At 37.3% G+C, this 16,539-nt stretch overlaps 1 protein-coding gene across 18 annotated transcripts in view; it reads left to right on the forward strand.

Annotated features, from left to right (window-relative positions):
- Positions 1-16,539, forward strand: part of NRXN1 (neurexin 1) — a 1,686,961-nt gene that overhangs the window by 581,386 nt on the left and 1,089,036 nt on the right. For 11 of the 18 annotated variants that reach the window (XM_063918664.1, XM_063918680.1, XM_063918665.1 and 8 more), the window contains 3 exons: positions 5,982-6,283; positions 11,168-11,191; positions 12,188-12,349. In XM_063918664.1, the coding sequence (XP_063774734.1) occupies positions 5,982-6,283; positions 11,168-11,191; positions 12,188-12,349 (488 nt within the window). The remainder of the gene's footprint in view (positions 1-5,981; positions 6,284-11,167; positions 11,192-12,187; positions 12,350-16,539) is intronic. The other 7 variants (XM_063918678.1, XM_063918667.1, XM_063918674.1 and 4 more) reach the window with 1 other exon arrangement.

Here is a 16,539-nt window from a genome sequence, read left to right on the forward strand (position 1 = left end):
TAATGGACACCAAACCTTAACAAGTCCAACCTACTGATTATATTTTCCAAGCATGATTGCCTGGATCATTTGAAAAGGGAAAAAATTGTGGCTCCTGATTGGTTGACTGTAGCAGTAGCCAGGCCAGATGTCAAAGACCAGTGTTCTTCCTAAAATTGAATAGTACCATCATTAGGCATTATCTCTGTAAAAGCAGCCCACCATTCTTCCAGTTAGGGCAAATGGGGGCTTGTATGAAGAGACTAGAGGGGGGGTTTGGTTACATTGGTTCTATTTAGCTACATGCAATATTAAGAAATAATCCTGTGGTATCAACATCCAATTTGGCATAGCTCCTAAAGTGTTACCATGGAAACTATTGTTCAAAGCAACTGCATAAACTCTAGCTTGGTGCTGACTTGGGGGAATTGCTGCCCTTAATGTACTAAAGAACACTGGACTTTTTAGATTATTACACAGTAAAATGTCAGAGCCACTGCTGACCTCATATATGAAATCATTTGATGCCTTGTCAAAAAATTGCCATCAAAGCTTTTAAGGTCAGAAGTGCAGTGAAAGTTATTGTTGCTCAATTAGTGCAGAGCTTGAGACCTTGAAAAGCACATAATTATACAGTATATAAATATGGTGAGGGGATTTAGAAGGAGTATACTAAGGTTTGGTAAGTTATGTGTCATTTTATTTTGTTTTTCCTGTTAATGTAATGATGATTATTTAATTTTCAAGTGGTTTTCATTAAATATGATACTTTCTTTTTTGCTTGAGTGCATAGCAGTCATTTCCCAGTGACAGCGTACATATCAGAAATTGTGGTAATGCCACATACAAAGGGATAGGATCTTTTTGGTTATCTAAGCTTACCCTAAAAGAATGGTGCATTGGTGATTCCTGCAGTTAGGTTTAAAACGACATACTTTTGTAGACAGGGATAAGTAACCCAGTCTATGTGAATGTAAATGCTTTCTAATATAAGAAGACTTATGTTTATAGTAGTGTCTAAGTCACCTCAAAAATGCTGGCGCTTTCATAACAGTGGACTGTCTTTGACAAAATTTGGAAGTGATTGGCCAGTTGAGTAGATCAAGCAGGGCTTGTTAGATTATGGATAGCTGATTGGCAGTATCGCTTTGAAGTATTTTGATGCCATCATTATATTTGCAATGGTCAGCTTTAGGGTTTGACTTTGTTTGGAAGCCTGCTACTGAATAGTAGATGGGTTTCCACCATCCGATCTTGAGCTGTAATAGTAACTTGCCATTGCATGAAAACAATTTGATGGATGATACATCGTGATGGTTTACACCTGCAGAAAAAAAATATTATTTCAGGGGAGGGTTGGGAACTTAGTGGCACATTGAGGGCAGGGCCAAGCACTTTTCACCCTGTGCTGGGGCAAAAAAACAAAACAAAAAAACATCACCACTGCCTTTGTGCCACTGATGGCAGAGTACCATCGGATCTCCGCAACTGATGGCAAAACTATTGACCAATGGTAGCAAACCATTAAGTTCAGTGTTCTAATTTGCTCTAATTGAACTGTAAAGCCATCGCCAATGGGTTGGAAACATCTATGGTTACTAACATGGTCATCCCTTTATGAGATACGGTCGGTGCTTAATTTGGCCTGATTTTTTTCTGATAAAATTGAAGAGGGTATGCTTTATAGTAGGGATGGTGCAGCAAATATCAACCTTGAAATGTATTCCTTTTCTATTTTGTATATAATTCTCAGTAGTTAAAAAAAATAACTATAAGAATAATAGTACATCTTGTATTTTCGTTGCATAACACAAAAACTGTTCTGTGCATTTATCAGAAATGTTAGATACTCTGACAAAAGCCTAATGTTGTTTTGTGGTAATTGATTATAGGTCAGTTTGCCAGTACGCTGTAGGTAGTAGTCTAGATTGCTTTTAATTCACAGCTGCAGTCCAAGTAAATAAAGTACATTATCTGCAATTTCAAATAAGGAAATGTTTTCTTTTTAAAGTACTGTTCTTCAGAGACCATTCAAGAAATCCATTTTTAATGAGACCTCACTGGTTTCACCGTACAATTGGGGTCATGCTGTAGATGAATATACAAAAATAATGAGGAAAAAAAAACTATTTTAAAGAAATAAGCAGAGACTAATGTATATTGTTATCGATAGAAAAAAATAGGACAATAATAAGAATTCAGAGATTACAGACAATGATTTGACTATGAGCGCTGCCACCGGGAAGGTGCATTAAACGGAACTTGTCTTCGGATACTGGGCTGATCAAATCTTCAGTGACATATGAAGCTGCCTCTCTCCAACAGAAGGTGCAGACATGCTGAATTGGCTTTTCATTCGCTTTCTAAAGGAAAATACCATTAGCTCAGAAGATTTAGCCTTCAATACTTAAAGAAGGCGTGATACATACAAACTGTTAACCTTCTTAAAAGCTTTTTCCAATCTTTCTAAGCCCTGGAGAAGCTGCTTTTACTCAGGCTCGGTCATTCACAGTAAAATGATTCCTTTGACTGGCCTATAATTATAGCGTGCGGTAAGGAGGTATTTCAGACGGAAACCTTTAGACTTGCCAGGGTGATTTTGGTCAAATTAAGCCTGACCATCCTAATTTTTAAATGAAAAAGTAGCGATGCACCATTGTTTTGTCAGTTCTGCTTAGTGTCAGCGAAAATTATCCTGAGTTAATAGGCATTTTTTACATTATATAAAGGATTATTGTGCCAGTTAGTCTAGTAAAAGGATTATTATTTATGTTTCACATATTTAACATAATGGGCTAGTGAACAAAGGAAAAACTAAAAAAAAAAAAAGATACTGGCAGAATGTGGAGACTTCTTTATAATTGTACATGGATTGGCGTAGCCAGCAGGAGCAAGGGGAGCAAATGATCCCTCTAAAACAAAACTGGTTCCCAGTGTCATCATCATGAGATCCCCCCCCCCCCCGACCAATCCATTACCAGCAGCGGCAGTGCTGAGATGCCTTCCTAGAAGAAGAGGAGAAGGAGGGGGTGGCATCTGAACAGGGGGTGAGACATATGGGAGATAGGAGGGGGATCTACTGCAACGTGACCACTATTATATATGTAGTCCAGAGCGGAGCATAGTTTAGGGGAGTGTTGTAGATGCAGGGTGTCAAACAAATGGAGGAGGATTCATTACCACATGCTATGTAGGTTAACAGAATAAGATGCAGATACAAATCCAAAGCACTTGCTAGGGCATTATCCGTTGTGGTGAATTTAATATATGAAAGGAGAGTTCCATAGATATCCAAGGTCTATCCCAAGATTTAATGCGTTTCCCTGATAAAAATAGCTTCTTCAGAGTGACACTTTTATACCTGTAGTTTTTTATTTATATTTCTATATATTTTTTATTGTTATATACAGTATGTATGACAATATTTTATAGGTGATCTGTGTGGAGTCTTTTTGTGCTCCTATATGTAATTCATCCAGTTTTAAAGGGTGTATCCATAAATAATGGTTAACATTTTTATTATAGAATTTTCTGTAGGCAATATATATCATTGTGCAATATTGTTTGGGATATTGCCACCAGATTCATCAGTTCACTACACTGCACCATCTTTCTTCTCCAATGTTCTATATACCTTGACCGGTGACCCATATACACTTGCAGCATTGTAGTAACTCTGATTTCTGGCACAATTTTCTTAGATATCTATTCACATCTACTGGACACAGTACAACTTCCAGTGTCCACCTCCCACCCCCTTTTTTCTATCATGTACAGTATAAAAGCCTTTCATGTGAGTGTGATTCTGCATGTGTGAGAGTCTGCTGTGAGTGGTGTATCCAGAGCAGGATTAAGTGGGAGGAAACTGGACCACTGGAACACTGGAAGATGGTTCCTTCATTGTGTGCTGCAATTAAATGATAATGGAGACTGTGGATATTCCCACTATGGTGCAGTCACACCCCCATAGCTTGATGTAGCCATGACCCTGTGACATCTGGACATCTTGGGTCCAATTCCCTCTAAGGCCCTAATGTTGTGGAATTTGTATGTTCTCCACATGTTTACATGGGCTTCCTCCAGGTGCTCCAGGTTTCTCAAACAATACATAAACAATTTGGTAGGTTAATTGGATTCTGACAAAAGTTAACTCTAGTATACCGTAAGTGTGTGTGTGTATACATGTGATACAAATTGTAAGCTCCTCTAGGGCAGGAACAGTTGTGAATGACCAAAAATATACACCGTAAAGCATTGTGGAGCATGTAAGACCTAAAAAATAACTGGTAATAAATAAACATGTACTTTATGTAACAGAAGAAGAATATATACCTGTATATATATATATATATATACCTCCAATATGAACGGCAACCACAGGAAAGGTGTTATTCACACCCCAACTCCCGGCGCAATTGAACCAATTATATTTAATTGTTTAACTTCAGCTGCACACATTAAAGGATTAGCTAAATCCTCAAACAGTTGTATAAAGAAAAAGAAAAAGCAATGGTGCGCTTAAATTAAATGTAAACCATTGGTTTACATTTAATTTAAGCGCACCATTGCTTTTTCTTTTCCAATATGAACGGCACTCAGAGACTGGTATGATGGCATTGTCTGTGGTCCTGAGGAAGGGGCTGTGTCCCCGAAAACGTTCGTTTGACGTGATTATAATACATTTATTCATCATGCCAGTCTCTGAGTGCCATTCATATTGGAGGTATATGATGTTTTTTTTGAACTGGACACCGGAGCATTTGCTTCATTTGTGGGAGTGCCGGCTGAATTGGATCCTTATTTATATATATATATATATATATATATATATACAACCACTAGACGTGGCACTCCTGGAGTCTTGTGAAATAAATCTCGTCAGCAGGCAGTTTGGTGAAACAACGTTTCAATGCCAATTTTTATTTAGGCATTTTCCTCAGGTTACAAACATATACAAAAAACGTCTTACCTATAAAGGCAACTAATCACCCTGTGCTCATGCCGCGTGTGACACCGCCCGCTCCGTCCGGCGCAGCTACAGTGACGTCACCCTACGTCACTTCCCATGTGTGCATACCATCACCATAGTTACGTACACAGTAGCTGCGCCGGACGGAGCTGGCGGTGTCCCGCACGCCACACGCGGCATGAGCACAGGGTGATTAGTTGCCTTTATAGGTAAGACGTTTTTTGTGTATGTAATTGTTTTACAAAGGCACCCGGAGCAGCTATTTTTTTCCAATGGAGAGCCGGAATACATGGACTATATATATATATGTATATATATATATATATATACATACATATCTGTGCATATTTACATTAGTAAACACAATATACAGTAAATTCATTTTGCATTAGCTGTTTTTAATACTGTATATATAATCGGATTTGTCTGATGACTTGCGTGGCGAAGGTGCGTGACTATAGGGTTACTCCCCTTATGTTAACATAATGTATCTAAAAGTTGCTTCGGACGAATATTATGAATAAATGGAAAATGTTGATAGCACTAGGTGAAGACACTGCCAAAAATAATTTTTAAATAATAATGATATAAAGAGATTCAGCATCTCTTCTGCAAAGTACAATATATATTCCTTTACTATGCTCGGATTTATTAACATATGCAAATGTTCTTGAAAAAAAGAACAGATTATATTTTAAGTGCTTGCTAAGCTGCACGATTCATATTTTGTTTAAATTTTATTTTTAATGAGCTCATGCATAAAAATAATGAGCAGATTGCAACGTGACGTGATAGTTGAAAGTACAGTTCATTCCATTTGTGCACGATGATCTATCTGTGTGAGATATGTGTTTTAGCTGCCTAAACCATTTATACGTATTGGCAATACTTATAACATATCTTGTCATTCTTTCAAAAGAATGTTGTTATGTTGTTTAAAATCCTTTTTATTTTAAGGAGATGCAATTAAGTGACTGAATTGAACTCACCTGTTTTACATTAAATTATATATGCATTTTTTTCTTTTTTCCAGGAAAAGAAGAATACATTGCCACATTTAAAGGGTCTGAATATTTCTGCTATGACCTCTCGCAAAACCCAATACAGAGCAGCAGTGATGAAATTACGTTGTCGTTTAAAACCCTTCAGAGGAACGGACTGATGCTTCACACAGGAAAATCGGCAGATTACGTCAACCTCGCACTGAAAAACGGAGCCGTCTCTTTGGTCATTAATTTAGGGTCAGGGGCCTTTGAGGCCCTGGTGGAACCGGTGAATGGAAAATTTAATGACAATAACTGGCATGATGTGAAAGTAACAAGAAATCTGCGTCAGGTAACAGTAAAATGGATGAAAAAATTATTTATTTTATGTTCGGTATAGCTAAGTAACGATATACATAAGATTATTTATATCTAGTGTTTTACAAGTTTATCCCGCCAAACTTGAGCAGGGGCAGACCTAGAAAATATCAAGGGCTAATAAAGAAATTAATTTAACAGTTATTTCCAATAGACAACACCTAAGTAGCAGTAACTATGATTATAAATAATGTGTATATAAGATTGCGATTTTGGCTGCCAGTATACACTATGTCCAGGAACTCTCCTTTGTCCATACCTTTGTCTTGTACTTACCACTTCTTTTGTACACTTTAACACATTTTCCAAAAGTATGCGATCATGTGCAAGGTATGTTTCTTCAATGCATATACATGGACGGACAGATAAAGCAGGTGAGAGCAATATAAAACATTGTTTTGGTTTTTGCCTTTGGCAAAACATAGGTAAAAATTGCTACTTAAATTACAAATTTTAGTACATATTTTTTAAAATATGTTTTGTAAAATTAAATGTTATTAAATGTTGCAGTGATTTTATTTAGCATTTTGGTTTCATGTTTCTTCTCTTTTAGGGTCTATTCATCATCACTCAATTTATTCAAAAACAGGAGAAAATTTATATTTTCACCTACTTTTGTATAAATTATGTGTCAGGGCTATTCATTATGAAGGTAATGCAGGAGACATCATGGATATCTACTGCTTACCTTTCAGTCTCAATATTACCCACTGTCTCCATACTTTTGTATGGGGGATGCGGTTAAGATGACGGCTGTCTGGATCCTAGCAGTTGGAGTACCGTCGTCGGAATCCTGACACCCGTCAGGAGACCAATTTCAGAATCCTGACAGTCGACACCCTGGCCGTAAGTATAGTGGTCGGGTTAGGGCTCGGGGAAAAAATTTAGGGTTAGGATGGGGGGGGGGGTTGGGTTTAGGGTTAGGCACCGTCGGGGGAGGTCAGGTTTAGGCACTACTGGGGCAGGGTTAGGGATAGGCTGTGGGAAAGAGGGTCTCAGCACTAGGCACCACTGGGGGGAGGTTAGGGTTAGGCACTAAGGGGTGGTTAGTTTTAGGCTGTGGGAAGGGAGGGTTTGGTGTAGGGAAGAGACGATAACATAGTTACCTCTCCCCTGTTGAGATTTCAAATATCGGGATGTGACGTCGGTATTGTGACAATTGGCATACCGTCCACTGGTCAATAATACTGAACCCTTATGGGGACCTAAGTAAATCAAGCTCTGAAAATACAAATTTTTTAAACTTGACTGTGGGAACCTTCTACATCTTCAGAATGCATTTGTTTCTGCACCTCGCTCCATCCCCATGGGAAGGAGTCCTGGTTGCAAAGAGGATTCTCTGCCACTGCTTGGCTCATTTTGCTGGAGGTCACTCAAATCTAAACCCCAGTTCATGCATGCATAGTAGCACTGCCGAGGTAGACTCAACAGTTCTAAGCTTCACGTCTACTAAAGGCGGGACAACTGAACTTCAGATCAGATGGTTTCACAATAGAGTCAACAGAGTACTGTTGAATTCCTCCGGTGGTTACAGTGAGTTAGATACTTAATTGTTGGTTTACATTATAATTTTTGTAGCCTGAAGATATCACTGTTGCTATAGCTATTAACAAAAGAGTTTAACCGGTGGGAATTTTTTTTGTATAATTAGCACACTGAGGGGGGGGGGGAGCATGACAGCAAACCAATGAATATCAATTTAACTGCAACGTTCAATTATATTTAAATTTATGCAACATGTTAAAAAGTGTTAATTGATTATTTTTACTGAAAACATGCAATAAAATGTAAGATAATGTTGAAAACGTAGACATTTTTAAGAAATAATATTATTCAATAATCATTTAAATAATTCAAGCTATTTAATTGCTCTTAAATTAAGTGAGAATATTAATTAATACATTTCCCTGAAGGCACATACTGTATACTGAAAACCACACATTTAAAAATAAAACAAAACACATTATGGAAATACTCTATGGAAAATAGCACATATATTAATATCAAATAAAAGTGTTTACATTACTGTAATAAGATTTCTATTTTTTAATGTAAAAACACCAATTTACTCTATTCAAATTATATATTATAATGTGTTGTAAATAGGCAATTGCTAAATTTACTTTTTATTTTTTATTACATTAAAAATTATAAATAGTAAATTGTGCATTAAACACTGAAATACTCTACAATGTTACCATACAGCTGTCAAATATACTGTATGTACAACAGCTAGTGCATACCATTACTAATTATTTCCAGTATTTTTCAGTGACATTGTTTTCCACTGCCTGTATAAAATACTATATTATAAAATAAAGTAAGATACTTGAGATATAAATACATAATAAAACAACCTTAAGGAGATTTGTTTTGTTGCTAAATTCAAAGAAATTAATTAATTTGAAGTGCATAAACGCCCATTCTAAATTATTTTAATTGTATATTTATATGAATAATATAGTCTAATTATGAAGGAATCATGAACAAATTAAACTTTTATTGTATTGTATTCTGTGTAATGATATTTTTATTGTGTAGTTTATTTTACAGTTATCAAAACTGTGCTATTATACATTTGAATAACTATGGTTTTGATTTTTCCTTAGTGACTATTTAATATACTTTCTTTTCATGTGATAGGATATACATGTGAACTGTATATTTGACTTGTTCCAAGTAACTAACACAAATGTAGCCACTAACAAAGTTTCACTCTTCACAAAACACTAAACAAAGATAACTTTAATGAAAATGTGGAATTTATTTTGTGATTCTATTATTTAAAATAATTAAAAAAAGACACACACATAGTCATGTCGTTAAAAAAAACAAAAGCCAAAGAATATGCACATACTATTTTTTTTTGCCTAGTGATCTAAAAAATAAAATGAAAATTACATTCAGTAATTCCCCAGATGTCAGCAGGATGCCATATTCTTGTCTGTTATCATTGCTGGCATCAGAAAGATCGATATTTTAGCAGTACACCCTGCCTGCCTGCTTAGGTTCTCTACTAGTCCCAATGGTTTTGATAATTCATGAACGATGCAAGTCATTCCTTTCCTTACACAAAGTAAAAGAGCAGGATTGGACCCTGCTGTGAAGGAAAGATCATTATACAGTACATAGCTTTCCATTTTTTGTGTGTGCAAACACTAGTAAGAAACTGTATTTTGTAGATAATTTGTGCAGTATATTTATCAACATTTTGTTTAAAGGTTTTTTTTAATCAAATCATTGATTTATAAGATAATCTTAGTAGTTTAGTGCTATTTTTCTAAAACAAAATAAACAATATGGCATACATAAATAAAAGATGAGCCAACAAGGCAGATTTCATTAAGCAGAAATATGAATATGCAGAAATATATGTTCCCAAGCTTAATGAAATTTGCTTTCCTATGTTTCCGTACTTAAATTGATTAGGCTTGATAGACCATATTTCTGTTTTATATAGAATACTATGTTGATATATAAAATTTTCATAAATATATAAATATTTTTGTGGCTACGGAACCAGGATGGCCTATTTCTATTCTAAATCAACAAGTTAGGATACAGGAAAGGAAGGCTGTATCTGGTCTAAAAACCACCAGTTTAAGAGGCCTAGCAAACAATAAATAATACACTCATTAAAAAGATAAAACTTTAAATTTCAAAGAAGTCAAAACACATAAATGCAGAATAAGAGATGGTCCTATCAGTGACATATATTGCATTATAAAGTATACATTATTTATTGCAAAATAAAAAAAATACGTACACAGCACACACACATATCTTAGCAAAAATTAAGAGCATGAATTATTCAGTAACAACTGTGTTCCTGGGGTAAACCAATTATATTATGCTCTTCTTACTTCCTGTACTGTAACTGGAAGCAGGACTCACACACCTTTATTACATTCTTTAAAGTAATGGGGTAAAAGTTAAATATTACAAATCAGAAACTGCATTCACTACATTTAAAAACAATCTAATTCCATCTAAGTAGTCTTAAGAGTCCAAAAATTGTATTTTACGTGGCAAGCCAGTAAATGCCCACTTTCTAGATTTGCCTTTGCTCATGCGGTCAGCTAAAATAATAGAAATATAATTTGTATAATAATAACAACAACAACAACAACAACAGCAGCAACAACAATATTAAAGCGTTAATATTAAGTAGAACCTATTTGGTGCATGTTTAACAAGGCAGTTGCAGAAACCCATTCAACTCATTTTCTGTGTCAGGTTCTTCTTTGCTTTGTTTCATTGCAGTAATCTGTGACTCCAAAAGCCCATCAGTATGGCCGAAAGACGTTTTGGAGTTGAGGAGGATTCCTTGAGAGCTGTAAATTCAGTAGTAGGGGATTCTAAACTAATTTCTGAATTTGTCCAAAAAAAAGAAAAATGAAATGAAAGATAGAAGAATAAATCCATTCAGAAAATAATGTTGAGGAAGCAGCCACTTTGATTCCTTTAGCCATTTTTGATGTCTGTCAGATGTATTCAGCTTAATTACCCCCCAAAAAATAAATACCGGGGGGGAGGGGTGTCGACCATGTGTCCGTTTTTGTTCAGTACAGAGCTGATAAGTTATGAAATATATTTGCAGGACAAATACTATTGTGGTCGCCTCGAGGAGGCCTAATTGTTTAGTCTGCTTTTTTCCTTGTAAAATTTTTTTGGCCTTTTTTTCTATGTTACTAACATGCTTAATAACTAACATGTCACTCATGGAATGTGTCATTCTACTAACCGTTACCTGAATCAAAAAATGTACTAACATGGTAGTGACCATCTTATTTTTTAAGTAACAATCGTTATTATGTTCACAGTTTTTAATTTCCTTTCTCCCCCCTTCTCCACAAAGCACTCAGGCATTGGACACGCTATGGTAAACAAACTACATTGTTCGGTAGATATCATTCTAATTGTTTCTTATTTTGGGTTTGCCGTGTGTTTTTCTTTCTTTCTTTTAACTGTAGACATCATTACAAAAGAGGAACTGCGGTTGGTACTCTTCTGCTTTCTTTCAACTCCTTCTTTTCATCTGTTGTTGACCTCCTAAGTTCTACCTGTTCCTATCAAGTTTTTATTTTATTTTTATTTTTAATTTTTTTTAATTTTTGTTTTACTCACACATAGGGGCATCATTAACTTTACTACCATTTGCATCAAGCTGTAATTAACAGAAAAAAGGCTAACCTTTGGCTGGCCCAAGTGGCTACTAGCTTGGCCACAATCTAACCATCCATAATGCATGGCATGAATGCTTGACATGTAATGTTATGGTACATCCATACATCTTTCTCCATGAGCAGTCTGGTTACTTAATTTTTCCCCTTTGTCTTTTGTTCATGGTCTGTAGTGTGTTTTTGCATGTGCACACTAGAGTGCGCTATATACATAATTTCATTTGCATTTCTTTTGTGGTTTTTTGTTTATTTTTTATGTTTGCACGTTTTTTTTCCTCGCTACTGCTCATTTGTTATCTAGTGCAAATAGTGGTGGTGCTTAATACCGCTTGCATCATTTGTCTCCCTAACCCCAAATGCATGTTTTAACTAGTCAATGACAGACTACTAAACTTACTAATACGTACAACAGCTGAACTAACCTAGAAAGCATTTTACTAACACCATTTTTGTGTCTGCTAAATAACTGTTCAGTTGCTGTAGGGACAATACTGACACTAGCTCATTAATCAGACAACAGCTGAAATACCGTAGTTTAGATCCTTTTAGGGGAAGAATAATTCTAGAATCCAAGACCAAACTTCAAACAGACATGAAAATGGATTTTCAAACTAGGTTTCAAATCAGGCACATCCCAGAACTGCAGTATTTAGGTCTGAGTATAGCGTGTCCTTTCCCTGTGCTTTGTTATGTAGGTGACAATTTCAGTGGACGGGATTCTCACTACAACAGGATATACCCAAGAAGACTACACCATGCTGGGTTCAGATGACTTTTTCTATGTCGGAGGCAGCCCCAGCACAGCTGACCTTCCTGGGTCACCAGTCAGTAACAACTTCATGGGCTGTCTGAAGGAGGTGAGTTGACACTTTACCATTATGTTGTTGTAGTTATGAGTCAGCATGTTGGTTTGGTGCAGTGCTATCCACTGTTTTGAGACATGTGGTTATCCAGATTGTAATGTTAGTCATATTAGTCTTTTCTACTAATGTAGATTTATTCTAAAACTGCATCTGAATACTGTACTATTTTTGTAATTGTAATTTATGCCGTTGTAAACTATGATCTCAATTCTGCTTTAAGTATAAATTTAAATTTTGTCATTTTCCCTATTGCAATACCACAGCTTTACTGCCGTGCCTTAGAATTTCACTCAAAGGGCTCAATTCAATTAGCCACTTGGGGGGGAGTGGGCTGAATAGCCATTGCAATGGTGTGGAATCACAGGAACAGCAGCTGAACTTGGCCGATCTTGCCATGGACTTGCTGATATTTTTTATGTAGTCCTATGGGACTGCAAACAGAAATAAATGAGTCCTGCAGTATTTTACGTGTGGCATATGGCTACACATACTCGTGGAGTGGGGTTGGGGGAGAATCATGGCTAATCGAATTAAGCCCTTGGTGTCCCTCCTTTAACAAGCTTGTTTGTGTTCACATAAAATATGCCTTGACCAATGTTTTTTAAAAAAAATTAAGTAGTGATCCTTATTTTGGAAATAACACATTATTGTAAATACAAATGGTCTAAAACAGACTTGCTATTAAATATATATGCCCAATTATACACAGTAATACAGAGAAGGTTTGGAAATACAAATATCAAATTTACAAATGTATATTTAAATGTTGGTGCAACACCAACAGGACTATATTGTGAACCTGGAATTTTTTTTGATGAAAATAGCCTCATATACGTGGGAACAAATCAACTACAGGTGGTGTCAATGCAAAAGTAGATGGGGCTTACATTTTTGGCCAAGCAGTGTATAAATTGCAAAATTTTTTATTTAATCGCAGGTTTATTACATTTGCCTTCGTTGCCTATCTATACAAAAAGCTTAGAGTGATATTCAGTTAGCTTTTTTAATTTACCGCAGCTAATTAACCCCCACCCCCCAACCAGGGATATTAAATTGTCCTTTTTTTTCGCCTGCCTCCCTTATTTTGTGCACACTTATATGTACATCTTGGTGAATTTGCCCACCTAACCATATCAAATATTGAAACAGCATTAGAAATTTGTTTTGCACCAGGGGTAGATTGGGATGGAAAACTAGCCCAGGGAATTTCTGGAAGCAGCCCAAATGGGGGTGCGGTCTGATGAGGGGGTGAGATCTGTTGGGGGGGGGCAGGATTCCTCCTAATAGAGTCTGATTGTATGCAGTTGAGGCCTTCCTTGCGTCTTTTGCGGATTGGGAAGTAAAAGTGGCCCTGTAAAATTTTGTAGAAGTGGCCCAACATGGGCAGCACAAGAGGTATAGCATACCGTGTAGCCATGTCAGCATTACTGGATGGCAGAGTTGCTGTACTACAGAGATGGAATAACAGGATGAATGGGGACAAAGCAGTGTACTGATTATGGTGGAATGTCTGCCATGTGGGGGCCACATGACAGCACACAATACATGCCCCACAGACATGTCGCCTACCAGAAATCTTCCTGGTGAGCTCTATGGCCAATCCAGCCCTGCATTGCACCATTAACTCCTGTGATTTTATATATCTTTTTATCTAATTTATTGTAATATTTTATTGTCTTGTTAGGTATCATATAAAGTATGACATTTTATTATATAGCCTCTCTATTTTCCCTTTTTACTAAGTGCCCAGTGAATCATTAGTTGTGTGTATGGTATATCGAAAAGTGACACATTTGTGTATAGCATTTGGTAAGATAATTTGATTTACCTTTTAATGCTATTTTAGACACATGAATTAATCATTCTCATAAAGTATTATGACATTAAGGCACATTTTCCTGAGATTATATCACAGCACCAGTTAAAGGAGTTCTTAATCCAATGTTAAGTAGTTAATGCAACTATCTCCGAACCTTCATGGTCACAATTTAACAGGTATGCACACTGTCATTTCCATGTGACTGCCTCCCTGATTAAGAGGTATATTCAATTGGTGTCGGATCCATTCCGACATGCATTTGTCGGAATGGATCTGACAACCCCTATTCTGTCCCATCTCAATTCGACTTTTTCAAGTCGAATTGAGATGAGGAACCCAGAGGAGGAGGGGGGGGGGAGCCGCGGGGAGACCAGCGGGGGACAGCCGCCGGCAGCCAGAGGAGATCAGCGCTACAGTAGCACTGCAGAAGGATATCACACAGCCGCCCGACCTCACGGCAGTGTCCACCCGGCTCCAGCAAGCTTGCTGGAGCCGGGTAGACACTGCCGTGAGCGGCGCGGCTGTGTGACATCCTTCTGCAGCGCTACTGTAGCGCTGATCTCCTCTGGCTACCCGCGGCTGTCCCCTGTCTCCCTGCGGCTCCCCCCCCTCCTCCTCTGGGTTCGCATCTCAATCCGACATCTTTTGATGTCGAACTGAGATGGTCGAAAGGGGGGCCAAAACCTGTTGGTTTTGGCCCCATTTTCGACACAAGCACGTGGATCGGCAGCTATACCGCCAATCCACGTGCTTTTCAACAAGTCAAATTTTTCAATTTGTCGAAAATATTGAATAGGTTGGAACCCCTTCCGACCTAAATAAAGTCGAAAACTGCCGTCTTTTCGACAGACGGCTGTTTTTTACTTCAATTGAATATACCCCTAAGTGACTGTGATATCACTAATATGTGCGATAGTACTACAATAGGATTTACTATTATGTTATTTCACATACAGTACAGTACCCCTTATAGCATGGAGACAGGAGAGGCTCATAGCAACAGTGGTCTGCAAACCCGACAAATAGTTACCATGCATGCTGAATAGCAGATAATGCAGTTTCTTTCCTCTGTTTAATCAATATGAAAACAATTGCCCTTATGAGGAAAGTAACTGAGAAACCCTGCTAAAATAAAAAATGAAACTCAAAAAACACAAGAGCAGACCCATTTTCAAATATCAATATAATAAATGTAATATTATAACAAACTCAGCCACTCAGATCTTCAAGTTAATTATTAGCAAAGTGACATTTAACTCATAGGATAGTATCTATACCGTTAATCAGTAACCAGGATGGTTGTGATATTTTATATACTGGTGGTCGGGATGCCGGCGGTCACATAACTGACATTGGCATCCTGACAATGAACATGCCGACAGTGGACAGGGGAATTATATTACCCCTCCCCCCCACCCATCCCCTACAGTAACTTTTAACCCTAACCCGCCTGGGCTGGTGGTGTGGGCTAAGATAATGGGGGTGGCCACTAGTGCTAAGTCACCGGGCGTGGCGGATAGGGCTAAGACTCGGGTGAGGGGGGACACCCCCAGGACCTAACCCTAACAGTCACCCTGATACGTATCTTCGGGATGTCAGCAGCTGGCACCGGGTTTCCGAGTGGTATTGGGATTCCGATGTTGGTCACATGACTGCTGGCATCCCGATTGCCAGGATGCTAACTGGATCCCACCAGGATCAATATGCTACTGTGCCCATGCAGCACCTACTCTTATAATTGCATCCATTTATGCCATCTTTTCCGTGACATCTTCAGAAAGTTGTCACCTGCACGGAGGCTATCAAAGGAGCTATCAATGTCTTTGTTCTCTTCTATGCTTGCATTGTCTTTCTGAATATATCACCAGAAAATGGCACCACCAAGAGTAGGTATACTCGCATAAGGATCCTACATATCCCTTAAAAATCCCTGATATGAATGAATTTGAGATGGAACACTAGAACGATGTCAGACGGGACAAAATTAAATGAAGCACTCTTCAAGATAAGTCAGGAAACGTATAGGATTCCACTTCCTAAATGCTTAGTCAGGTCAACACCAAAGACTCAACAAGCAACACATAGATAGATAGATAGATAGATAGATAGATAGATAGATAGATAGATAGATAGATAGATAGATAGATACCAATATACTATAATAAAGTCCCATAGGTTATATTAGGAACTTCCAATAAACCAAGAACAAAACATCTTACCTAATAATGTTGCTTAAAATGTATTAAGCCTTAGTAAGAAATAACCTGCAGATGGCTAGAGACAGATAAATAAACTACCAATCAGCTTCCTAACTGCCATGTCACAGACTGTGCTTGAAAAAATGACAGATAGGAGCTGATTGGCT

This window comes from Pseudophryne corroboree, chromosome 4 (assembly GCF_028390025.1).
Source record: "Pseudophryne corroboree isolate aPseCor3 chromosome 4, aPseCor3.hap2, whole genome shotgun sequence".
In the NCBI taxonomy this organism is placed as follows: Eukaryota; Metazoa; Chordata; class Amphibia; order Anura; family Myobatrachidae; genus Pseudophryne; species Pseudophryne corroboree.